At 45.8% G+C, this 25,570-nt stretch overlaps 2 protein-coding genes across 2 annotated transcripts; one reads left to right on the top strand and one right to left on the bottom strand.

The window, feature by feature from the left end:
* Positions 1 to 2,717: 2,717 nt before the first annotated feature.
* On the top strand, positions 2,718 to 4,035 carry LOC125520505 (flavonol synthase/flavanone 3-hydroxylase-like). The gene has a single exon (XM_048685459.1). The coding sequence runs from the start codon at positions 2,718 to 2,720 to the stop codon at positions 3,834 to 3,836; it is 1,119 nt and encodes a 372-aa protein (XP_048541416.1). The 3' UTR covers positions 3,837 to 4,035.
* An 11,746-nt stretch (positions 4,036 to 15,781) lies between these two features.
* Positions 15,782 to 20,161, bottom strand: LOC125522188 (hydroxyproline O-galactosyltransferase HPGT3-like). Its single transcript, XM_048687275.1, has 12 exons — positions 19,911 to 20,161; positions 19,763 to 19,826; positions 19,626 to 19,675; positions 19,345 to 19,544; positions 18,757 to 18,817; positions 18,589 to 18,661; positions 18,176 to 18,299; positions 17,985 to 18,072; positions 17,592 to 17,642; positions 16,963 to 17,034; positions 16,160 to 16,272; positions 15,782 to 16,063 (listed from the first exon to the last, which is right to left on the bottom strand). Exons 1-12 carry the CDS (start codon positions 20,054 to 20,056, stop codon positions 16,041 to 16,043), a joined length of 1,065 nt encoding a protein of 354 aa, XP_048543232.1. The 5' UTR covers positions 20,057 to 20,161; the 3' UTR covers positions 15,782 to 16,040.
* Positions 20,162 to 25,570: the final 5,409 nt, after the last annotated feature.

Here is a 25,570-nt window from a genome sequence, read left to right as displayed (position 1 = left end):
TCTCTGCGGTTGTGTGTGGGGTACTTGTGTTGCAGATCCGGACACGTTCGTTGCGTCCGAAGACTATCTTGGAGCATTCGGAAGGGGAACCTGCCTTGCAATGCCGAAGACAATCTGCGCATCGGACACCTTGTCATTGAAGCCTTGTTCAGGGGCTACTGAGGGATCCCTGGACTAAGGGGTTCTCGGGCGTCCGGCCTGTTGGACATGGGTCGGACTAGTGGGCTCTGGAGATACAAGACCGAAGACTCTCCCCCGTGTCTGGATGGGACTCTCCTTGGCGTGGAAGGCAAGCTCGGCGTCCGAATATGAAGATTCTTTTCTCTGTAACTGACATTGTATAACCCTAGTCCCCTCCAGTGTCTATATAAACCGGAGGGCTTAGTCCGAACAATCATAATCATAGTCATATAGGCTAGACTTCTAGGGTTTAGCCATCACGATCTCGTGGTGGATCAACTCTTGTAATACTCATATTCATCAAGATCAATCAAGCAGGAAGTAGGGTATTATCTCCATAGAGAGGGCCCGAACCTGGGTAAACATTGCGTCCCCTGTCTCCTGTTACCATCGACCTTAGACGCACAGTTCGGGACCCCCTATCCGAGATCCGTCAGTTTTGACACCGACAAAGGGCAAAGCGGCGACAGCCGCCGTCGGGGGTGGGGGTGGAGGCAGGCAGTTAGGCCTGGGTAGGCCGCGGGAAAGAGGAAGAAGGTGGATAGTACGCGATCTATTTTGGGCTGTTGGATGAAGATCTGACAGTCTAGATGAGAATAGGCAGACGAAACACTTCTTTCATGTACATGACAAATAGGCGCTCCCATTTTTTATTCAGTCGATTTCCGCCACAATGCAGAACAACACCTGGGCAACCGACAGAGACGTTGCGGCTGACCGCAACATCCCCTCACCAACGATGTCACTGTGGTCCTTGGTGCCGCTAATAAGGGCTAACCGGGACCTCGTCAAAGGCGATGAATGGTTTACAAAATTCCTCCAAACCAAAGAAGACCTTGGAAGAGGAGGCAAGGTAGGCATCGAGGATTCATTAAAGCTCTATAAATATAACTTTAAAGTTACCTTCAAAATTAAAGGTGCCAAAAGGGATGTTAAAATTGGAAACCATCCAAAAAATAAAGAAACTGCCCGAATCGCAGGGGGTTACTTTTGCCCATTTGCAACACATTTTTTAGGGAGCCCATTTTGTAACACTATCTCTAAGTATGTGGATATTTTTCCATCATGTTTCTTTTCAGTGTCTAATAACCGATATCTTTTTTTCGTATTGTATGTTTTTTAAATATTTTGTTGGAAACATACAACTGAATGACGATGCGCGTGGAATATGCCTTTGCTCCTGTTCTTGCACAGAGGTGGCTTCTGGCTGCCTTTGGATGGCCTGATGGGAACGTGATGCGAGGAGGCTAGAGCTAAGGTCTCGCGCTTAGTACTACCAACTTACCAGCGTCGTGGTATAGTAGTGGCAATGAGGCCAGATGGGAACATCATGCGAGGAGGCTAGATCTGAGGTCTCACGCTTAGTGCTAGTACCAACTTAGCAGCGTTGTGGTATAGTAGTGGCAATGAGGTGTGACGCTATGTCGCCGTTGATGACAACAAAGCCTTCGGGGTGGTGTGTTCCTCCTTGCAGGCATCATGGTGAAGCTTCGATGCCTCGCTTATCAGGTGCTCTTCGGGTGAAAGCCTCAGACCTAGCTTTTGGATCGGCCAATGATGGTGTCCTTGACGTCATAAACCTCCTTGGAGGCACTGACCATCATTGGTTGTCTCTTGTTTCGTTTGGAGGGCGGTTCGCCAGTATGAGGTTCATGGTTGTGAGTGGTGGTGGCAAGACTGGTGGAGGCTACACTAATTCCCTCTCATTTCATGTGTTGTTTCTTAAAGTGTGCACATTGTTCTCATCGTTCGACCAAGTTTGTGAAAGGCTCTGATATTCTTACCTAAAGTTGGGTTACCGAGTCTGCGGTTCACCTCACCTCATTGCTTCTAGATACTCCTCCCCATTTTTGAGGGTTGCTTGGTCAGACAGCGATGAAAACTTAAGTCCTCCATGTCGGCTGTGTCTATATACAAAATTAGTTTTTGCAGGCGGCATTCTTTCCATCCCTGTAGCTTCTATGGCGTTTCTCCCCTATGATGTCTTTGCGGTAATGTAGCTATTCCGTTGTGATATATTCTCACTTTTCGTCTTCTTCTCTTATAACTTCGCCGGTTCCTCCTCTTCTTACTAAATGAAACGTAGCGCCGGTACATTTCGTCAAAAAGAAGATAATGGACGAACGACGCCGTGAGAGTAAAGAGAAGAAAATCGTGAGGCTGAAAGAAACCAATCGCATCCGACGGTGCAGGTAGGGCCACGGGAGACGATATTTTCCTACGCCAGCCTCGTTGATCATGCATGCCTAGCGGCTCCAAAAATAGCCCCGTTTGTGTACGTAAGAAATGAAATGATGGATGTGTATGCATCCTTCCCTCCTCGACCGAGGATGATACCACCAACTCACTCCAGTCGGTTTGGTGTACACGTACCACATCGATCGATCACGTCACGTCTGAGTACAGCGAGCTCATCCCCGGCCTGTATAAATGGAGGTGCCACTGACCTCAAGGCTCAAGCTCCAGGCCAACCTCGAGTTGAAGTAGACGACGCAGTGGTGATTGGTGAAGTACGAGTGTGCTACCTACCTACCACCATGGTGCATCAAGCTCAGGACCTGCTCGTGCAGGAGGTGGCCGCCGACGGGGAGCTGCCGAGCCGCTATGTGCTCAAGGAGCAGCAGGGCCGCCCGGCCGCGGCCACAGAGCGTGCCGCTCTGTCCATCCCCACCGTTGACGTGAGCCGCCTGGCGAGCGCCGACCCCAGCGAGGCCGACAAGCTCCGGTCGGCGCTCGGCTCCTGGGGCCTCTTCGCGGTGACCGGCCACGGCATGACGGACCCGTTCCTCGACGCGATCCTCGGCGCCGCGCGGGGGTTCTTCCACCTGCCGACGGAGGCGAAGCAGGAGTACAGCAACGTGGTCGACGCCGACGACGGCGGCCGCAAGTTCCAGCCCGAGGGCTACGGCGTCGACCGCGTCGACACCGACGAGCAGGTCCTCGACTGGTGCGACCGGCTCTACCTCCAGATCCGGCCGGACGACGCGCGGCAGCTCCGCTTCTGGCCGACCCACCCGCCGGACCTCGCCGAGCTCCTCAAAGAGTTCAGCGTCGAGGGCGAGAAGGTGGCCAAGCTCGTCGTCACGGCCATGGCGAGGTGCCTGGGCTTCGAGGATGGGTTCTTCGTGGACAAGGTCGGCGAGCGGATGCCGTCGTACGCGCGGTTCACCTACTACCCGCCCTGCCCGCGCCCGGACCTTGTGCACGGGCTCAAGCCCCACACCGACAACTCCGTGGTCACCGTGCTCCTCCTCGACGAGCAGGTCGGCGGCCTCCAGGTTCTGAAGGACGGCAGCTGGGTCGACGTGCCCGTGCTGGGCGACGGCCGACACCAGCTGCTGGTCGTGGTCGGCGACGAGATGGAGATCATGAGCAACGCGGCGTTCAGGGCGCCGGTACACCGGGTGATGGCGCCGGGGGAGGAGGCGGGGCGGGTGTCGCTGGCGGTGTTCTACCAGCCGGAGCTGGACAAGGTGCTCGAGCCGTCGCCCGAGCTGGTCGACGGGGACCGGCCGGCGATGTACAAAAGGCTGCAGGCCAAGGTCTTCGCCGACGGCTTCTGGGACGCGTTCGCGCTCGGGGAACGCACCATCGACTTCCTCAAGGTCAAGGTCGACGCCGCCGATCCGCCGGCGGCGGCCGTTTCGGGCGCTTGATTGTATTGAACTATTGAAGCCTCCATGAGCGCTCCATGGATCCATATGTACGCAAATTGCATGCACGGAGTGTTGATTGTATTTGCAGATTATGTGTGTAATTTGCCTGGTGTCCATGTATCTATCGTTCCCAGTTCCATGGGGGCGGCCGCATCAATACTATCAATAATAAATCAATCAATGAGAGTTGTTTTACTTCTGTAAGGGTCTCTTTGATTCACAGAAAAAGCCCATGAAAAAACGTAAGAATAGGACACCCTTCATATATTTGATTCAAAGGAATGACACATAGTGAAAAAATGGAGAAATCTGGATTGAGTTTCAAAGAAAAAAAAAAGAAACTTCTAAATCCATAATATAAACCCCTTTTGCATTCCTATGTATAGACAATAAGGGAAAAACCATAAGTTGCGTGATGACAATCTAATACTTATTGCCTTTGCACCTGTTTTAACTTTGATTTGGCTATGATTTTGGAATTCATGTATTTTTTTTATCCAGGTGAACCAAGAAGACATTCCGCAAAGAAACACATGTTTTCATAATCCCTTTATTTGCACATGCAATCCTAACCTATTCCTATTTTTCTCCTATTCCGACGTTTTTGTAATCCCGTGAAACAAAAAAGCCCTAGTATTATATAGTGCTTTTACCATTAAGATGGACATCCACTTGATACTCACGCAATTTGAGTTTGGTTCTACGGGACTGACTCACGCAATTTGAATGCCATGTTGCCAACGGAATCTTTGATTTGAGTACTGAACTTAGAATATTTTTCCTTTTGCAATTATTGAATAATAAAATACAAGTAGATGGTTGCAGAGGCAGTTGTTCTTGTTTCGGCCTTCATTTTGAAAGAAAAACTATGTTACAGAACAGTAATGCTACACGCACGGACCTATGGGCCTGTGGTTACGGAATCAACCGACTGTACTTAGGTGGCAGTTTTTTTATTGAAGATTGGGAGTGAGGCTGGGCTCACCCCATGAAAATAAGAGGGCGGAGATTGATTAGCGCTGAGATGCCCGTATTGCTCCGTGTGTCTAGGATTATTGTTGTGTCCTGTACCCCGCGTGCGCCAGCCTCTCATACCGTCGTACATGGACCTCGGTCCCAAGCACCCTCCGCATCCGAATGCAAAGCAGCCACGGTGTCGAGGACCGGTCGCGTCGCTCGTGTTCCCACCCGCGAACGCCCGGGAGCGTTTACGTTTTTTCTGTCTCTAACAAACAGCCAAACAAGCTGCCACGACGCATGCAATGCCGCAAAAATCACATGCATCGCAGCTTGTTTGGTCCTGGAGATTGCGTGGAGCTCCGTGCTCGGGTGGCGCGGTCCTGAAGGATGACGGGGAGTCGGTTGCGCGATTGCGATCCCGCCGTGATCCCAACAGTGCCCGACCGGCCCGATCCTGATCGGCTGCAGAGATTCTACACTATACTACTTCCTCCGTTCGTAAATATAAGTCTTTTTAGAGATTTCAATAAAAATTACATACGTGTGTATATAGACATATTTTAAAGTGTAAATTCACTCATCTTGCTTCGTTCATTAGAATCTCCAAAAAGACTTATATTGAGAAACGGAGGTAGCAATATTTTTTTCCCAACGACGGCAAGAGCACGTGCTTCGAATTATCTTTGAAGGTAGCCAGCCACAAATGACAAATTCCATGTGGTCACTCGATTGAAGTGTCTGTGAATTGCCATAAAATAGGTCAACTGTCTTCCTCAAAATAAGGCAAATTTCAGTTTAGCCAGGGGTAATATTCTGCCTGTTCGTTTTGGACTTTTGGTTGCCTCCCAGTGGTGTAGCTAGCAGTATGGCAAGGTTTGGCTGTTGCCATACCTAACACATGCCATGTATGTTAGGTCTATATGGTACTTCATTGAAAATTTGAGCTGACACACATATACTAGCAACCTCCGCCACACCAGGAAATTGTTCCTGCATCCACCACTGCTACCTCCTCTAGATAGCCTGTGGCCTGCAGTTCATCGATGCCCACGTGCAGTAACGTCCAGGACAAGTACATGGTTCAAATCAAAAATCAAGCCAGATTGAAAATGAACAGATATGACGCTTCTTTCGAACTTTAACATAAAACAAACCGTATTTAAAAATATTTTTTAAAAATGACCATTTTTCATGACGTCCCGAGCTGGGGCGCCAAGCTAGATGGCATCACGCCCTGGCCTGGGGCGCCATGCTAAATGTCGCGGCGACTGATGCCTCTACATAGGTCGTCATTGATATCTAGCATGGCGCCCCAGCCCCGAGCATCATGAAGAAGGTCATTTATCGAAACATTTTCAGACCTGATACATTTTGTGCTAAAGTTTTATAAAAGGGTCAACTCTGTACATGTGCACCAACACGAAGACATATAGTGAACCACAAATTCCGTGGAGCCATGATTCAAGAGGGATTACGTGTGAAAGAAAATGTGTTCACTATTTCGCATCAAGTTTTCGGCGTCTCGTCCATGGCCTCAAGGCGTTTGCCATGTTACATTTTAGTTATAGTTTTTTCCTTTTCAAAATTTCGTACTGCCCATAGGCGCCGACCAGAAACACTTATCTTTACTCGCTAAAATGAATGGAAAATGGGATTCAATAGCTAAACAAATTGTGACTGGTCTAGTTCTGAAGATTGTTGTGGAAGTGGAACTCCATTCTTGGGTGGCACGATCCTGCCGTATCTGTCCGCACCGGTGGCAGAAGCAAAGATGATTGGAATCGGGTAGCCCGATTGCGATCCTGCTGTGATCCGAACAGTACCGATCGTGATCGGCTCTGGAGATACGGATGGCACGGACTACTGATGGGGCATCGAGAAATTCTACACTATTTCCAAGGATGGCAAGAGCACGTGCTTGGATATTTTTATCCTACGCACAGCCAAGTGTCAGTGTAGTCGATTTTCAAGATTGCCAATCACCCATGTGGTCAGTCAACTCAAGTGTCAGTCGCTGTAAATGAAAGCAAAATCAAGCGTCAGTTGGCCAGGGGTAATATTCTTCCTGTTCATTTTGGTTGGCATTCCAGGTAGGCTGATTCCATCGATGCCCACGTCCCAATCGTCTAGGCAGATGGAGTATTCAGATCAAAGATGGACTGGAGCGATGTCGACGAGGACACGTATGTTGACCACAAACTCCGTGGATCCAATTTCGTGCGAAATTCACATGGTCCAGGTGTATTTTGTTCACAAGTTTGCATGAAGTTTGGGGGAATCCGTCCATGGCAGCAAAGAAGATGGAGGATTGAAATCGATGGACTAATGGACTATACTCCGGTGTCCATGAAAACTGAAATGCTTATACAGTCGGGTCAGGTTGTTCATCTACACTTTGTGCTAACTGTGAAGTGTATGTTGGAAACATTTTTTTTGATAAATGGCGATTTATTAACTTAAAATGTATCATCAAGTGGATACAAAGCATGATGAGCGACACCCAGCCTCTGTATAGATAGGATGCACACAATCCAACACCAAAAGTCTGGAAACATAAAGCCGCAAAAGAATGTTTCATCTCACAGTAGTTTCTTCATATATTTCTATCATTCATTCATTCACATTGGCTGCCTGCTATAGGTGTGTACAAAATCGCTAATGTACAAATTAAACACCTCTTCATCAGAACGCCCCATCAGAAGGGGGGCGGCTGGTCCTTCCGCTCATCCGATGGAACAAACTTTCTCTGGAATACGTCGACACGGATATCAGTGACAAACAAACAAACATGTCATAATTTCCCTATGAAAAATATTTTACAGATGAATGTCTACCTTGTACGTAAGGCCAACTCCACCGCGCGATCACAAACGGACGTCCATTTTGTCCGAATTCTATCCATTTGGGTAGGGCAATGGGGTCGTATCCGGGTGTATCCTGAAATACGGTGGCCGTGAAGCCCAGCGCGCGGCCGTATCCGTTTGCCCCATCCTGTCCGTCAGGGCCAAAAATGCCCATATTTTCATCAAAACTAATTTACAACCCAAATATTTGTCTAAAAATTAAAATAGTTTTACAACCCAATTGAAATTGTCTTTAATAAAATAGTTTTACAACCAAATCGAAATTGTCTTGACTGAACATAAAATGAACCAATACATATTGGTTGCCAATGTGATCCCACACGTGCTCAACCAAGTTATTTTGAAGATTCAAATGAGTGTGCCAATCACACATCTCACGGTGGAATTGGACAAACTGTTAAAATGTGGCCGGGTCTTGGTGCATGGGCTCAATATTTTGACCTTGATAATCAAATCCTTGGTCGAAGATACTCTCATCACGCTCGTCCTCGACGATCATGTTGTGCATGATCACACAAGCAGTCATCACCTCCCAAAGCTTCCTTTCATCCCATGACAGTGCAGGGTTTCGAACGATACCCCACCGGGATTGAAGCACACCAAAAGCACGTTCCACATCCTTTCTAGCACTCTCTTGCATTTGGGAAAATCTCTTTCTCTAGAACGTTGATATCATTGTAAGAACCTGCCATGCCGAAGAAAGAATGTTATATCCAAAGATCTTGTGATGCCACCGCTTCTAATATGACAGTGCACCCATTGACATGCCCCTTGTACTGGCCCTGCCAAGCAAATGGACAGTTTTCCACTCCCAGTGCATACAATATATGCTGCCAAGCATGCCTGGAAAGCCTCTAGCTGCGTTGGTCGCCAACAATCTCTCTGTATCAGCGGCAGTTGGCTGCCTCAAGTACTCTGGGCCAAACACCTCAATCACAGCCTGGCAAAACTTGTACATTGACATTAGACATGTTGTCTCACTCATACGCACATACTCATCCACCAGATCGCCTGGAATACCATATGCAAGCATGCGGATGGCCGCGGTGCATTTCTGGTAAGAGGAGAATCCAAGCTTGCCAAGGGCATCCGTCTTGCACTCGAAGTATGGGTCATGAGCAACCACTCCCTCTCGGATACAATTGAACACATGCCTTGTCATACGAAAACGGCAACGAAATTTATCCGGCTTGAAAAGCGGGGTGTTCGCAAAGTAATCGGCATAGAGCAGGGCGTGGCCTCTCTCCCTGTTGTGGTTCAGGTTGGGAGCACGGCCAGGGACTGACCCCCTGTACCGAGGAAGCTACCGTTGAATGTGGTCGTGAACGACCAGTGCAGCCACCACAAGATCTTCATCATCCGACGACGAATCGCCCGATGAACAAAGGAAGTGATGGAAGAAAAACTCGTCTCCATTGTCCATACCTTTGTGGGCAAAATGTCGAACACCTTGCGGTCGTGGTGGCGAAGAGGCCGCAATGATCACCTCGACGCAGCAGGGGTGCTTGCCGGCCGGCTACTGGCCGCTCTGGAGCGCTCTGGAGCTCTCGTCTGAAGCTGCCGAGGCCGCCGTGGTACGTCCCCGGCGGTCATGTCCCCTCTGCCACCGGCAAAGACGGCGACGGCCAAACCTCCTCCGATCTACGGCCAAAACTACGGCGAAAGCGCGGGCGTGGTGGCGGCCATGTTGAGACGTGGTTTGGTGGGGACGGCCGGGGGCTGCGCGGTGAGGAGGCGGCCGAAGAATAGCGGCGGCGCCGGCGGCGAGGCGGGGCGGGAGAGAGGGTGGAAGCATTGGGAGCGGAGGGACTGCTAGTGTCCCCGACATGCGGGTCACGAGGGGACAAGGGCGTGCGTCCAGGCCGTCCGCGCGCGTCCGTTTCACCCCAAACTAAGCACAAATTTGAGCCGGGGATGGATCGAAAACAGACGAAATCGGAACATTTGTCCGTTTGAACCCGCGTGTTGGGCCATGTTATTCGTTTATTTTATTCCAAACGGACGCATCCGGACAAAATGGAGCCGTGCGGTGAAGTTGGCCTAACAGAGGCAACAAACATGGTCATCATCAATATAAGTGGCATTAAGCCCCATCATGCATGAACCAACTGATATGTCGTCAGGCGTATTGTCCGGGTTTTTAAGTCCCACGGATCAAAACGCATGGACCAAGGCGGATTCGCCGCGTGGTTACTGCATGCCATGGGATTCTTTCGCACGCATCATGCAGCCCAGAAGTAATACTCTCTCTCTCTCTCTGTCCTTTGCATGCATGCCCTGATTACTCGCTCTCTCTCCCTTGCATCGCAGCATTTTACTTTTTGCAGCGGCCTTGTAAATACTCCGCTCTTTTCACTATTTTGACCTTTTCAGAAAACTTTAGCATAAAATAAACTTCACACAAAACCATTTCACGATCTGATTCTTTTGATAACGCCACAAGTCATGATGTTTCTTCTTTATTTGAAAACATCGAACTAGCTAGCGCTCGCTTCACTTCATAAATAAATGAAAAATGTGAAAAGCTAGTTGAAACGCCAACCATCCTTGGCGTTGCATGCTTGGGCAGCAACGCCCACCCCCTTGGCGTTTCCAACAACGCAACAAACTTTGGCGTTTCAATCCTGCCATGTAGCGTCCTGACCAGGCCAGCAACGCTAGCTAGTTCGGCGTTTTTATATAATGCAGCAACGCCATGGCCTTTGGCGTTTCTGAAAAGGGTCAGATCGTGAAATTGTTTTGTGTGGAGTTCATTTTGTGCTAAAGTTTCCTCATAAGGTCAGAACAGTGAAAAAGGCCTAAATACTCCATCCATTTCTTTTCAGTTTGTATATAAGATTTGGTCAAAGTCAAATTTTACTAACTTTGACTAAGTTTATAGAAAAATATATCAAGATTCACAATATGAAATCAATATTGTTATATACATTATGAATAAATTTTTATACCACATAGATTTAGTACTGTAGATGTTAATATTTTTTTCTACAAAGTTAGTCAAACATTATAAAGTTTGATTTTAACTAAATTTTATATGGAGACTAAAAAAAACGGAGGGAATATGGTACGGGCGTGGGGTGTCCAGGCGACCTAAAAACCCGGACGAGGTAGTATGCGTCAATTAGTCAGTAATAGCATGTCAACGAATGAGTTCTTATCAAGTGCCCTATAGTCAATGTGATAGATAAGGCCAACTCCACCGCGGGACCCTATCTTGTCCGGTCCCGTCTGTTTGGGGTAAAAAGGACAAAGGAGGCGGCTCAGCGCGCGGCGGCCCGGACCCATCTTGTCCGTTTTGTGTCCGGGCCGATCCATTTCGAGCATAAATTTGCGCCGTGTTTGGGTCGCGACGGACACCAAACGGACGCGCGCCTCGTCCGCGTCGGGGTCGCGTGGCAGGCGGCCACCTACCTCACCCGCCCACATAAATGCACACGAGCGGACGGCCCCACCTATCATCCGCACGTCGAAGGGTCGCCGTCCTTCTTTAAGTGGGAAGCGTGGACGGGTCGTCGTCCACACTGCCCCACGCCATCCCGCGGCCTCCTCGAAACCCGACAGCCCCAGTCCCAAACCCTAGCCAACACCTCGCCGGCCGGCCGCTCGCTGCCATGGGCCGCAAAGGCAAGCACGACCGCGAGGCTAGTTCCTCGTCGGGACGCCGCCGCGGCTCGCCATCGCCACCACGCCGGGCCCCTGCGTCGCCCGCCTTCTCCATCGCGCCCACGTCCGCCGGCGAGCGCGACCGGCATTACATCCGATCGTCGGTCTGCCGCCGTTATTGGGAGACGAGGACGCCGCTCCCTTGGAGAAACGTCCATCTCCCCAGTAACTGGCATCTGTCCGCCGACCGGGTCCCGATTCCGCTGGTCCCGACGAGCGGCCGTGCACGCGACCAGGAGATCGAGCGCCGCCGCCGCCTCCTCCCCGACAACCTCTTATACGACCCCAGGTACGCCCCCGACTCCGGGCTCTGGGACACCTGGTTTCATGACGAGCACGACACTAGACGCGTGTCCTTCTTCGCCGGCACCTCGACGGGGCCGCAGCGGCCACGACAGGAGCGGGGGCGTACCCGGGTGCGCGGCCTGACGCCCACGCTGTCGCCTTCACCTTCACCGTCGCCACCTCCCCCTCCTCGCATGACAGCGGAGGAGGAGGCCCGTCTCCTGCAGCGTGTCATGGACGACTCCATGAACACACACGACGAGCGGCAGTGGCACGGCCTGGAGGAGACCATGGCCCTCTCCGCCGCCGGGGACGTCGCCTTCCCGGAGATGGCGGCCATCACGGAGGAGCCGACGGAGGAGGCGTTGCCGGCCGCGTTCCAGCAGCTGCTGGGCCAGGGGTGGGGCTGGTCCTGCACTGCTCCGGAGATGGCCGTCGGCGTGGGCGTGAACTGGTGCCCCACTCCGCCGCGGTCACCGGAGCGGGAGGCGTCGCCCCGGGAGGAGGTGGTGCAGGCACCTCCGGCCGTCCAGCCAGCCCCCGTCTACCACGCACCGCCGGCCCATTTGTGGACGCCGCCGGCCTACGTCGACCTCATCAGCGACGACGACGACACCGGCGGCCAGTGAAGACGGCGACGGCCACGGCACCGACGGGCGCGGCAGGAGCGCGCGGGAGGAGTTTTTTTATTTTGTTTTTATATGTTACTTATGAAACTGGGCCTTTTAAGTGGCCGTGGAAACAGGGCCGTTTTGTGGCCGACCCCTATATATGTTTTATGTTTTTTTAAATGTGTTTATTTACTTTTTTAGTTATTTCATTCCAGTTTTTATATTTTTCTTATTCACGTCCACCCCGGATACGATTTGGGGTGCGGCCGCGCGGTGGGCGCACGCACGCCCCATCTGACAAAGCCGAACACGGGCGAACCCATCGGCGCCCCAAAGGGACAAAATCCGGCCAATCCAGACATCCGTTTGGGGTCGCGCGGTGGAGTTGGCCTAAATATTTCGTTAGAAGATAAATATATGAAATGATGATTTAGCATGTGATAACACATGGGCATGTCCTAAGGAAATTACATATGTGAGAATAAAGTCAAGCAAGAAAACCAATTGAGATCCTAATCAACCAAGAAAACTGACTGATCCTTTGATCGACCAAGAAAGACTTGACCTAATTGCAACATTCAAATTGCTAATCCTACTAATGTATATAGCATTGAGCAAACTCAAAATCTCGGGATATGACACACATTGCCATTGCTCTGAGCTAGGGATGCAAATTGATGGCCCATAGGGCACCTCCACCTTGTGACCCTATCTAGCTAGTTCATTCAAATGAACTAAAAAATCCAAAAGCGCAACTTGGCTTGTGTTGATAAAAGATGGTTCAGTGTATGACATAAATATGCGCAAAATACACACCAATTACCTGCTGATGTTAACGTAGCGAGCCAAATTGTTTTGAGAGGATAAATAAAGAACCAAAAGCATGGCAAAAGTACTCAAGGATTAAAAATCAAGCAATGAAAATCAAAAGCAAGAACCTAGAGAATGAATAGGGTAAAGAAAGTTATTTCATCACGCAGGAAAAAAATCCGAATATGTGCGTCCATATTGCAACATCATTAGGGCACCACTATGAAGCCAGACCGATCTTTATCGCCGCAATTTTTCTTTTTCTAACTTCAAAGTTTGACACAACTTTGTTATTGGTTTTATTTTTATTTTGTTGTATCAATATTTTTCGTATAATAAATTATCAAACCGAACGCATTTAAGCGTGTTAGGTTGTATACACTACTTCTACGTCGTCATTCATCTCACAAGGTTATAGTGATTCCTCTGACAAGACCCTAGCATCTATGTCGTCATCCCTCTGTTTCGCCTTTATCCTCACTTTTTAATCAGCACGATGGTTAAACATGTGTCAAGACCCTCGTCTCTGCATTTGCATCATGGCACATAAGAAGGCGTATAAGTCTCAGTGAAGTAATTTAACGTGACACAGACACAACACCGTGGTGGGCCATCTAACAGACCCATAGATCAAATGATTAAAGTGGAAGAGACGGTGGGCTCTAGTTGTGCGATGACGGGTCATCCCTTCTCACGATTTTATACTAAATACTTTTATTTTGTGATAACTTACTTTGTTAGAAATACATGTCATTTTGTGTTCATACACCCTTCAACATACGATTTTAAAGGGTCTGTCTAGGACACATCTAGATGTGACATAGTTATGTCACATCTAACCTGATTTTCACTCTGTTTGTGGTCCATTTTTTTGTCCTAGTTTTTTTGCTTCTTGTTGCTCCATTATATATTTGTGGGAGGTTAGATGTGACATCCTTAAAAAACATCTAGATGTGAATTAGACAAACTGTATTTGAAATGGTATTTTCAAGTTTAACCAACAAAAATAACATTGCAATCTAGAACATACTCCCTTCATTCCTAAATATAAGTATTTTTAGGAATGGAGGCAATATATATTAAGGTTTAATTGAGTTAACATTGTTTCATCTTCTTAATTTAGTTTGCCATATAGAAGAAAGTCTTCCGTTGCCTCATTCTCAAAAAAAAAAAATCTTCCGTTGCCAAATTTATATCTAAGAAAGCCAAAATAATCAAGTTGCCCTCATAGGTTATGCACTTATATGTGTGATTTATCTACAAAGTTCTTAAAATATACACGACTTTTTTAAGTCAAATATCTACAGTTGTAGAGATTGTTATAATTTATGAATTTAACAAATGATTTTGAGAGGTTTCTAGAGTATAAGGTATCAAGTTTAGGCGTGATATTTAGAGCCTCCTTCACACTTTAGAGCTAGACCCGGCCTTATGAGAGGCGTGTAGTCCGGGTAGATTTGGCTGTACAATCCTATAGAACAAGTCCTGTTCAAGTAAGGTTGTAGTCCTGGTAGATTCTTTGCAACTGCATTGAGCTCATATCTCCACTGTAACCTCCATATGCACATTGCCCATCTTCTATGAAAAATATGTCACGGTAGAGGATTTCACTACTCCTTTTGTCTTCCCAAAAAAAAGTTTTTGTGCGAAAGAGAGAATTTTATATGACCAGGTGACAACAGACTGTTTCTCCCAAATCTCCGTACTTGGTGTAGAGACCATATTGTTTTAGCATGCATTATTATTCAGAATACGAATTGTGTATGTTGTAATGTTGCTTGTTTGATATATATTTTAATTACACAAACAAGTAGTGTAAAGATGATTGGAATCGGGTTGCGCGATCGCGATCTGAACTGTACTATCGTGATCGACTCTGGAGATAAGAGTGACAGGGACTGATGTGCATGTGCATGACTGTGCATCGATAAATTCTAGTAGTACAGTATTTCAAGGATGGCATGAGCACGTGCTTGGATATTTTACCTGCGCAAGGTCTGAGTGTCAGGATGTTGGATTTTGAAGATTGCCAACCACATATTCCATGCGGCCAGTCAATTGAAGGGGCTGTTTGGTTGGTTACTCAAAATGCCACACTTGTTTGGCCACACTTGACGCCAAGGATTGTGGCGGACAAAATCAGCGCCACACTTGTGGCGAGAAATTCTGCTGGAAAAAGCTCTTTGCATGTGTGGCGGGCCAAACCTTCATCAGCAACCAAACAGCTGCCTACGGAGCTGTGGCGTGCCGCACCTTTGGCGTGGCAAGGTAAGGCCGCCAACCAAACAGCCTAGAAGTATCAATTGAGGTAATATTCTTCCTTCTGGTTTTGGCTGGCCTCCTCCAAGTAGCCTGTCGTCCGCACTCCATGGATGCCCACGTACCAATATTCTCGGACAAACGGAGGATTCAGATCAGAGATGACCAAGCGGATTTATGTCGATGAGATATATGGTGAACCACAAACCCTGTGAATCCAATTTCCATGCAAGACTTCCAATGCCCACAAAAAAGAGATGGACATTTTGTTCACTACTTCCTCTGTTCCTAAATATAAGTCTTTTCAAAGACTCCACTACGGACTACACTCTAAGATATCTCTATATACATTCATATTGTAGTTTGTATTGAAATCCCTAGAAAGACTTGTATTCAGAAACGGAGGGAGTGGTTTGCATGGAATTCGGGGAATTCGTCCATGGCAACAAAGAAGATGGAGGCTTGACCTGAAGAAGTCAATGAACTATGGCGGTGTCCATGAAAACAGAAATGCTTATAGTCGGGTCAGGTTGTTCTTCTACACTTTGTGTCAACTGTGAATGAAGTATGCTGATAGCATAAAGCCGCAAAAGAATGTTTATCTCAAACTAGTTTCTTCATATATTTCTTTCATTCATTCAATCATTCACATAGGCTGCCTGCTATAGGTGTGTACAAAATGACTAATGTACAAAATCACCTCTTCATCAGGACGCCGCCATCAGAAGTGGGGCGGCGGCTGATCCTTCCGCTCATCCAAACGAACATACTTTCTCTGGAAGACGATAACACAGATAGAGCGTTAGTGACAAGCAAACAAACAAACATGTCATAATTTCCCAAGGAAAACATTTTAGCAATGAACGTCTACCTTGTACTGCACTGAGGCAACAAAGACGGTCGTCATCAACGTAGGTGGCATTAAGCCCCATCATCCATGAACCAACTGATATGTCATCATGCGCATAGCTCTGCAGCGATGCACTGCATATTGACAACAATAAAAGAGTTAACCGAATCGAAGCTTGGAAGTAGGAACCCTGGTTTGTTGGAAGTACAAAGACCCAAAAATGATAGGTTTTGGTCTTTAAGCACGTAGCAATTGCTAGTAGCATCTATCGCACAACTGTTAAGAATGGAATGCCAAACATAATTATAGTATCTTAAAAGAAATTGTTTTATATGTGTCAGTTAGCCAGTAATAGCATGTCAACGAATGAGTTCTTCTCAAATGCCTATAGTCAGTGAGATAAATGATTATTTCATTAAAAGCTAAATATATCAAGATGATGGATTAACACGTGATAGCACATGGGCATGTCCTAAGGAAATTACATATGTGAGAATAAAGTAACCAAGAAAACCAAGTGAGCTTCTGATCAACCAAGAAAACCAAATGAGCTTTTGATCGACCAAGAAAGACTTGACCTAGCTGCAACATTCAAACTGCTGATCCTGCTAATGTATATAACATTGAGCAAACTCAAAATCTCAGGAGACGACACACACTGCCAATGCTCTGAGCTATGGATGCAAATTGATGGCCCATAAGGTAGCCTCTGACCCTATCTAGTTCAATCAAATGAACTAAAAATTCTAAAAGAGCAACATGGTTGGTGTTGATAAAAATGGTTCAGCGTAGGATTAAATATAAATAAAATACACACCAATTACCTGTTTATGTTGATGTAGCGAGCCAAATTGTTTGAGAGGATAAATAAAGAACCAGCAGCATGGCGAAAATACCTGAGATTAAAAATCAAGCAATGAAAAGCAAGAACCTAGAGAATGAAGATACTAAAGAAGGTTATTGCATCAGGCAGAAAGGAATTTAAAGGCTAAGCATGTCCAATTACTAAAAATAACAAGCATATAATTGAATCTCGGCAATTACAACTTACAAGCACATGACGCAAAATGAACTGCAACTTAATGGCCGTTACAGGTCTATTCAGTTTAAATATGTGGCAGAATAGAATCCACAAGATCAGCGAGACCTAGTCCCAGCACACAGTAAAAAAAATAGCATTATTTCATCTAGACATTATTTCAGCCAGTTGAAATGCTTTAGGTCTGTATGCGCATTACACTCAGTCATCCAGATCCTCAGGGATAAAATGAGGTCAGATTTTTCTGATCAACATTCACACTCCAAGTTTCTGAATTTAGGCACAGAGTTATTAATATCATCTAACATTATGCTACTAAGACGCAGGTAGGCTAACTTCCAAATGGCAAGAACCAGGCATAAACTGCACAAAAAAGAGCTGATTAGACACATGTGAACATGCCAGGCTACTTACGTCCTTGAATCTCCAAATTTCCACCATTCAGGTTCATACCATTGTTGCTCCCTGAAATTGAAATTGACATCAATACTTTCTGACTGATTGATTAACCAAAGCACAAAAGAACGCTACATTCAAACTACAATATCGCTCAGATGTAAGCATGAAGGCGGTGCAATTATGAATGTACTGCACACTTTATTTTCAAGTCATGTAATAGGAGCACCTATGAACTATGGTTACTAGATGTCCCTTGATTAGGAAGGGTGTCAGCATGGAAGGATCAATCCAGAATTAAACCCCAAAAGTAGAAGCTGCTTCCACTCATGAATGGATGGTCTAATTGGAGTTAAATAGATGGTCTGAATACAAAATGATGATGATGATAATAGGTAGGAAAGCACATACTCTTCACTAACGACAGCTCCTGATTTCATGCAGCCCATGTACAACCCAGGGCTACCTCGACGGATGTTAAGCATCTCAATTAACCCAGCTAATGGACAATAGCAAGGAGTCAGGGGAAAGAGAAGCTGGGATCAATTGATCAGAAATAGGGAAAAACAGTTTTACAGACAAAAACTGAAATTTAAAATTACCCAAGTCAAGATTAATGTTATCGTCAATCTTGACGTAGAACTCTGCATCCCAAGCTTCTATTGCTGCACTGAAGAAAAACTTAACTTTTTTAGGTAATTCCTCTGCAGCCTCCTCGTGACTTTCCTGAATGGTCATTGATTGGCTTAGAACAAGGTGCATTAATTCCAAGGTTTGACAAACGAAAATCGCAAAAAAAAAAAAACGCTTTAGTGATCCTCTCAAGCTATATGAATTTCATTGTTACTGCAGGATCATCAATGAATGAAATGCAAATGATTCTCGAGGATGCAATGTAGTCTTTCATGCTATCAAGGTAAAATTCTTATGCACGTCGTACCACAAATAGTGAAGTTCTGAAGGTAAATTGAGAAGAGACATTATATTAGATATTAAGTTATTAACCAAGCCTTACCAGAATCAAGAAATCGTTTGTCTTTCTGTTCTCTTCATTAATATTACGGTCCAAGCTATCACCTCGATTAGGACTGCAGTGTCCAAAAGGTAAATTTCAGCCAGAGGACATGGATGGATTCTAACTAATATCTTAGCACAACTGAAAGGTATAGTCGAAGAACAAAACCTTCGGCCAATAACAAAACGAATAACCACACCCTTTTCCTCAAGCGTCTTTAAAGCATCACCTGAAATTTACAGTGAGGTAGAAGAACAGAGTTATTCTATGAGTGAAGGGGATCCTGGTTTATGTTCAGCAATTAGAATTAGAAAGCCAAAATTAGGCAGCCTTAGTTTAATCGACTGTAGTTACGTTACAAAAAATGTAAGTTTGGTCATTTGGTAACTACCATCAACCTACAGTCCCAAAGCAGTGCAGTTCCAATCACAGTTGTTCTCTTCAACTAGTCAGTGTGTTATGATCAACTGGTCACTGCTATCCTATGAGTGAATGGGGTCCTGGTTTATGTTCAGCAATTATAATTAGAAAGCCAAAAACTAAATTAGAGACCTAGTTTAGTTTATGTTCATCAATTTTGGTTACGTCACGAAAAATATAAGCTGGGTCATTTACCACTACTATCAACCTGCTGTGTCAAATGACAGTTATTCTCTTGAGCTAGTCAGTGTTCTGTGTTCAACTGGTCAGCGCCATCAGGGGTGGGTTTATTTTGTCAGTGAGAAGAGTAGTACAAAATGAACAAGAAGAGCAAACCTCTGGGCATCCAGGAGCCACGGAAGGTGTTCCTCTTGAGCCGGGAGCCAAAGCCAGTGTAAACTCCAATGACCGCAAGGAACTTCTTCCTGCCGGAACCCTCAGTACCAGTACCACCAGTCCCGTTCCCCCACAAGTAGCCCTCGCTCTTCGCCTTGGCAATGTCCATCTCCGCCTCGGCGATCTTCCTCCCAATCCCACTGCCACCAAACAACCCATTTCGAATCAACAAACCGGACGAAGCCATACCAGAAAATCTCAGTAGAGAACCGAGAAATTACGTGCATCCGAGGTCCCTCAGCTTGTCGTCCACCGAGATCTCCTTGGGGAGCTGCGATTAAGCGCGGCCGTCAGGGGAAAATCGAGAAGATAAAAACGAGAGGTGGGCGGGGAGGAGGGGGGGAGGGGAGATCCGCACATTGCCGGTGCTCTTCTGCAGGAGGCCGGAGAGGACCGCCCGGGTCTGCGCGTCCTGCCATAGCCTGCGGGCGAATCGAGGGGGGATCAGAGCTGGTGGGCGGAGGGGAGATCTGGGGAGGAGGGGGAGGGGGAGGGCGCGAGCGTACCGGCCGGCGACGTACACCCAGGCGAGGCAGGCGAGGAAGGCCATGACGAGGGGTGCCCTGCCGGCGGAGGCGGCGGCGGCGGAGGAGGAGGGCGGGGGCTTGAAGCGGCGGTTGTCCCGCCGCATGACGCTCGCCAGTGTCTCCATGGCGGCGATCTCCTCCGACGGCTCCGACCGAGCCCACCTGAAAAGCGAACACTGCACCCTGTTTTGCTTTGCCGATGGGGCAAAAATTGAAATACGTACAGAAAATTGAAGGGCAACTTATTACCATCACGATGGACGGCAGAAGACCAAAGCCGGGCCAGGCCTGCCTGCGGCTGGCCCGACTATGCGCAATCCGAAAGGAAAAACCGAGACCCATTATTTAGACCATCTCAGCAGCTTTTTTTTCATGAATACGCAAAGATTTTACGTATCTTTTCATTAATTGAAAATCTTACATAATGTGATTTTTCTCACCGAGCCATGTGCACATGAAGGCATGGTAGTGAGCACGGAGCGGGATGATGATCCCGGTGGCACAGGCCTTGGCCCATAGCGCTCTCCTAATAAACGCACGTATAGTGCAGTGGCGAAGCCACATTTTGTCTGTGTATAGTAGTTTGACTACACAGGAATTTAGGTCAAGACTTCTATGTGTGTACACCATCGCTCAACATTGCAAATTCTGAAAATTGAATACAAAGACCCACTTGTCATATATTTGGGCCTCACGAGGCTGACTTAGCGAGGTGGGCCTCACGAGATGGCCCCGCAAGCCGGCCTAGCCCGACACGCGACAAAACGGGCCGTGTCTGACACATGGCACGCCATGTGTCATGCTCGTCCGTCGAGGTGAGGTCTGCGGGCCGGCATGACATGACCCGTCTATGTTTCTTTTTTACAAAGTTATTGGCTCAAAAGAAGAAAAAAAAAAGAATTCCAAAACAGTTTTTTTAGAAGTGACCCCAAAAACAGGAGAGCAACTAGTTAACGAGCGCTCCTTCGGGAGTCTCGAGACGATCAACGTCACTTGACGTGCTCTCAGCCATTCGTCACGTGTCACGCTCTGGGCGCTCTCTTCGTGTTTTTTTATTTTTCCGCACGCGTTTTCGGCTTTTTTAACTCTTTTTTTTGATGTTTTGGTTTTTCACCGGTATTCTTTAGCTTTTCGATAAAAAAATGTTTGATTTTTCTTTTTGTGAAAAAACGCATTTTTTTCCTTTGGCGAGAGTAATGGTTTTGTTTCCGCGAGAGGCACGATTTTGCTTTCGTGAGAGTCACGACCGTGCCTCTTGAAAACGGAAAAACAACGTGTTTTCTGTTTTTTTCCTTTCGTGAGAGTCACAGTTTTGCTTCCGCGAGAGGCACGATTTTGCTTTCGCGAGAGTCACAGCCGTGCCTCTTGAAAACGAAAAAAATGCGTTTTCTGTATTTTTTTTCCTTTCGCGAGAGTCACAGCCGTGCCTCTTGAAAACGAAAAAAATGCGTTTTCTGTATTTTTTTTCCTTTCGCGAGAGTCATGGTTTTGCTTCCGCGAGAGGCACGGCTGTGCTTTATCGAGAGTCACGTCCGCGCCTCTCGGAAACGAAAAAAATACGTTTTCTGTTTTTTTTTCTTTCACGGGAGTCATGGTTTTGCTTTCACGAGAGTCAAGGTTGTGCTTTCGCGAGAGTCACGGCCTCCTGGAAACGAAAAAAAAACGTTTTTCTTGTTTTTTTCTTTTGCGAGAGTCACGATTTAGGTCATACATATTACGAATGGCTGCTGTTGAGATGAGCTCGCCCCATGTTCCGGCCTCCGATGAGGATTCTGTTTATTGGGTGTTTGATGACCATGAGGATGGCATACTCAGATTTGATTTAGATAGGCACAGCCTTGCTAATATCGAGATGCCGGATTTGAGGTATTATTGGCGCCCGAACAGCTTTAAGATCTTGCGGGCAGGTGATGACAGTGTTGCCTTGCTATTTTGGAATACCAAAAATTCCAAATGTGGGAGAGGAAGGTTGGTTCTGATGGTGTTGCCGGATGGATGCTGCAGAAGACCTTTCAGATGAACACGATCCTTGGTTTGGGGCCTATGGGAGGAAGGGATAATCTGATGTTGGGGTATGATGAAGATGATCATGAAATTTATGTAAGGCTAGATATTGGTGTCTGCATCATCCAACTTGAGACAATGCAGTTCAGGAATCTTGGCAAAGATAATTTCACGACCACCGAATATTATCCCTACAGAAGTTTCTACACTGCAGGTATTTCATTCTACATTTCCCGGAAACACTATCATGGAAATCACCAAATATTGTTTGCACTTGGTTGCTGGAATACCTCTATTTTGGCAAATAAGTGTTTGTTAACTGATTAACTTTACTTTATCGTGGCACTTAAATATTGTCATCTATGGAGAGAGAAAGTAGTTTTAAGTAATTTATTCTATGACCTTGTACATAAAACCATTACAGAATCTGGCAAAATCGTTAAAATACATACAAAGCTTATTGCTTTCTTTCTATACATACATTATACAGTGGTTGCGTCCATTTGTATGTAGCAATATTACATATCTTTTGAGGATGGGCTGCATATGACAGATGTAAATTTGCAAAATATACAACCTAAAATTAAGTTTAAACTCCGATGGTCTGATACTTCAAATAAGCAATTTAGTGGGCTGTTTGGCCCGTTTCGAAGCATAAAGCTGGTAATATTGTTCATTCAATTTGTTTCTATGATATAGTGCTAATCTCTAGAAATCTTGCTATTGATCATACATCTGTAATACGAATAAACTTTTATGTAGTAATTAGGTCTTCTTTATCTTCTGTTGAAGAGACCTGCTGCAAGTCTAACTGTAATCCTTTCAGCGTTCATATTTTATTCTGACGTTGACCTTTTCAATTGTTCAATCTGGTCTGTTTCCCGTCATTATCCAAAGAGGCTCATGTATTTTTAATGGCATTTTCTGTTTCTCAGTTGTCCAATCTCGTGCGCCTTCTGTTATTTTCACATCTTTCATATCTTGTGGTGTTGGAATGTTCATTCTTCTGATAGACTACTGACTTAGTGTGTGTGAGTAAAAAACATTCCTAACCAGCCGGTTACTACTGGTTTTCGGCCATATCTGTTGGTAACATTTTTTTAATCTGGTGTTTGTGTTATTTTGAGCTAGTTTTTGTTATAATGCATAACACACAAACATTGATTAAATTTACTATTAGATGGGTTCACATCACATCCCATGACTCATGGCCTTACAATGACATACCGATAGTGTTTTTGTATCATATATGTACAAAACTTATCACTTATTCACAGTCAGACTCAAGACTTTGAGGTCTGAGTTCATCCTCTTGGCATCTTCTTGGTCTCCCTCCGTCGCTTCTTTTTCCATTTTCTCAGTCTGACATCAGTTTTCCCTGCTAATGAGTGACTTTTCAGTATGTGAAAGAAGAGTTGGTGGCATCCCCAGACTGCTGGCGAAGGATGTCAGCATCATGTTTCCTGCTTCAATGGGAGTAGGAGCGGCAGGAGACACGAATGTTAACCACTTGTCCATGGGCTGATGACTCATGCCTTCTTGTCGTAAGTCTGTAGGGTTAGTTAAGTACTGCCTCATGAACTGTGCTTAGTTCTTCTGAGCCTTGGTTGTTTATGAACTTCTATCTGGTGATGTTGAGTTGGTGATGCACCATTTTGCTAGTTTCGTCAAGTTTGGTGAAAGGAACAGCTTTATTGTCAACTAAATACAAGTAGGTATTCATAATTTCGTTTTTATTTTGATCTTCTTGCGGGTGATGAAGCTATTGGTTATTGCGCTTGTCTCGGTCACTTGATTGTTGCATGTCACTGGGCGCTGGCTGTGTGTGAATTATCATGTGAAATATTTGTTGTTACATCGTTTGGGAAGTCCTGGAATCTTGATAAATTCTGATTTAAGCTTCAAATTTATGTTCTTATCTTCTTTCAGTCCCAGTGTGTCTTCCTGTGCCGGAGATACCATATAAAAACTACGACAAAGTAATCATTTTTTGTATACAATGTCATTCGGTGTTCTCTCTTTCATTGTACGATATATATTATATAGATTGGAACAACTTGTTGCACAGAAGGGAAATGTCAACCGGCTAATGATATAACATTATCATGTAGAAGTTTTATAGGGCTAGCATAAATTGTGAGGGTTAAAAACACATCGGGTGTTTGCTTGCTGGTTTCTTTAATGGAAATCGGAGGGGAAACCCTCTTTTGCTCAAAAAAATGTAGAAGTTTTATTGGATTTTATGTGAATAATATAGACAAATGGATAGTGGATTTATTTGAATAATAAATACACCCATCAATTTAATGTTGTGTTTACGCGTTCGGAATCATAGGCACATTTATCATTTTCCAAGCACCAACTTTTGAGTTAAGGTTGTGCGAATAGCTGGAAACGTCTTGCCTGTTGAGGCCGACGGGTACGTGTTAATATAGGCGGGGCGCACCTCCCGTACAGCGCATACAAAGTAGTTTGGATACAGGAGATATTCAGGAAGAAGATAGAACTTGGAGAGAAAGAAACAACTCATGTATATCTATCCTAACTACCTCCAGGTGCGGGTCAAGGATGACACGCCAATATACGCCAATGTATACCGTACCAATATAACAGCATGTTTGACACCCTCCCTTAATCACAACTTCATCAAGTTGAGATTATGCTTGAAGTTTTCAAAGCTCTTTGTGGGCAGGGGCTTTGTGAATCCATCTGCAATTTGATCTTTGGAATGCACAAACCGGATGTCAAGTTGTCTTTGAGCAACTCTTTCTCTGACAAAATGAAAATCTATCTCTATATGCTTTGTTCTGGCATGGAACACATGATTGGCAGAAAGATAAGTAGCACCAAGGTTATCACACCACAAGCATGGAGCTTGTTTGCCTTTTACACCAAGCTCTTTCAACATAGACTGAACCCATATGATTTCAGCTGTGGCATTTGCTAGTGCCTTGTATTCTGCCTCAGTGCTTGACCTAGAGATAGTAGCCTGCTTACGTGCACACCATGATATCAGATTAGGTCCAAAAAATACTGCAAAGCCTCCTGTGGAGCGCCTGTCATCCAGGCAGCCTGCCCAATCAAAGTCAGAGAAAGCACTGACAAGAGTAGAGGATGACTTGCTGAAATTCAGACCTACACTCAGAGTATGTTTAACATATCTAATGATACGCTTTACAGCTGTCAAATGAACAATAGTAGGTGCATGCAAAAATTGGCAAACTTTGTTGACAGCAAATGAAAGATCAGGCCTGGTAAGAGTTAAGTACTGAAGAGCCCCTACTAGACTTCTATATTTTGTACTATCTTCCTGACTCAAAGGTGTACCTTCCATAAGTGACAACTTTTCTGAGCTTGATAATGGTGTGAGAGAAGGTTTACAACCTTGCAGTCCTGCCTTTTTAACCAGATCAGTTGCATACTTAGCTTGAGAAAGGTGAAGTCCATTCGAATGCTTCTTTACCTCAATTCCAAGAAAGTAGTGCAAGTCTCCAAGATCCTTTAACGCAAAGTCTGCACTCAAGTCCTTTAACAGTCCTTTAATTGCTTCATCAGATGAACTAGTTACAATTATATCATCAACATAGATGAGAACAAATATGCATGTATTGGATCTGTTATAGATGAACAATGAC

The sequence above is a fragment of the Triticum urartu genome, chromosome 7 (assembly GCF_003073215.2).
Source record: "Triticum urartu cultivar G1812 chromosome 7, Tu2.1, whole genome shotgun sequence".
NCBI lineage: Eukaryota > Viridiplantae > Streptophyta > Magnoliopsida > Poales > Poaceae > Triticum > Triticum urartu.
This window is presented reverse-complemented; position numbering and strand designations above follow the sequence as displayed.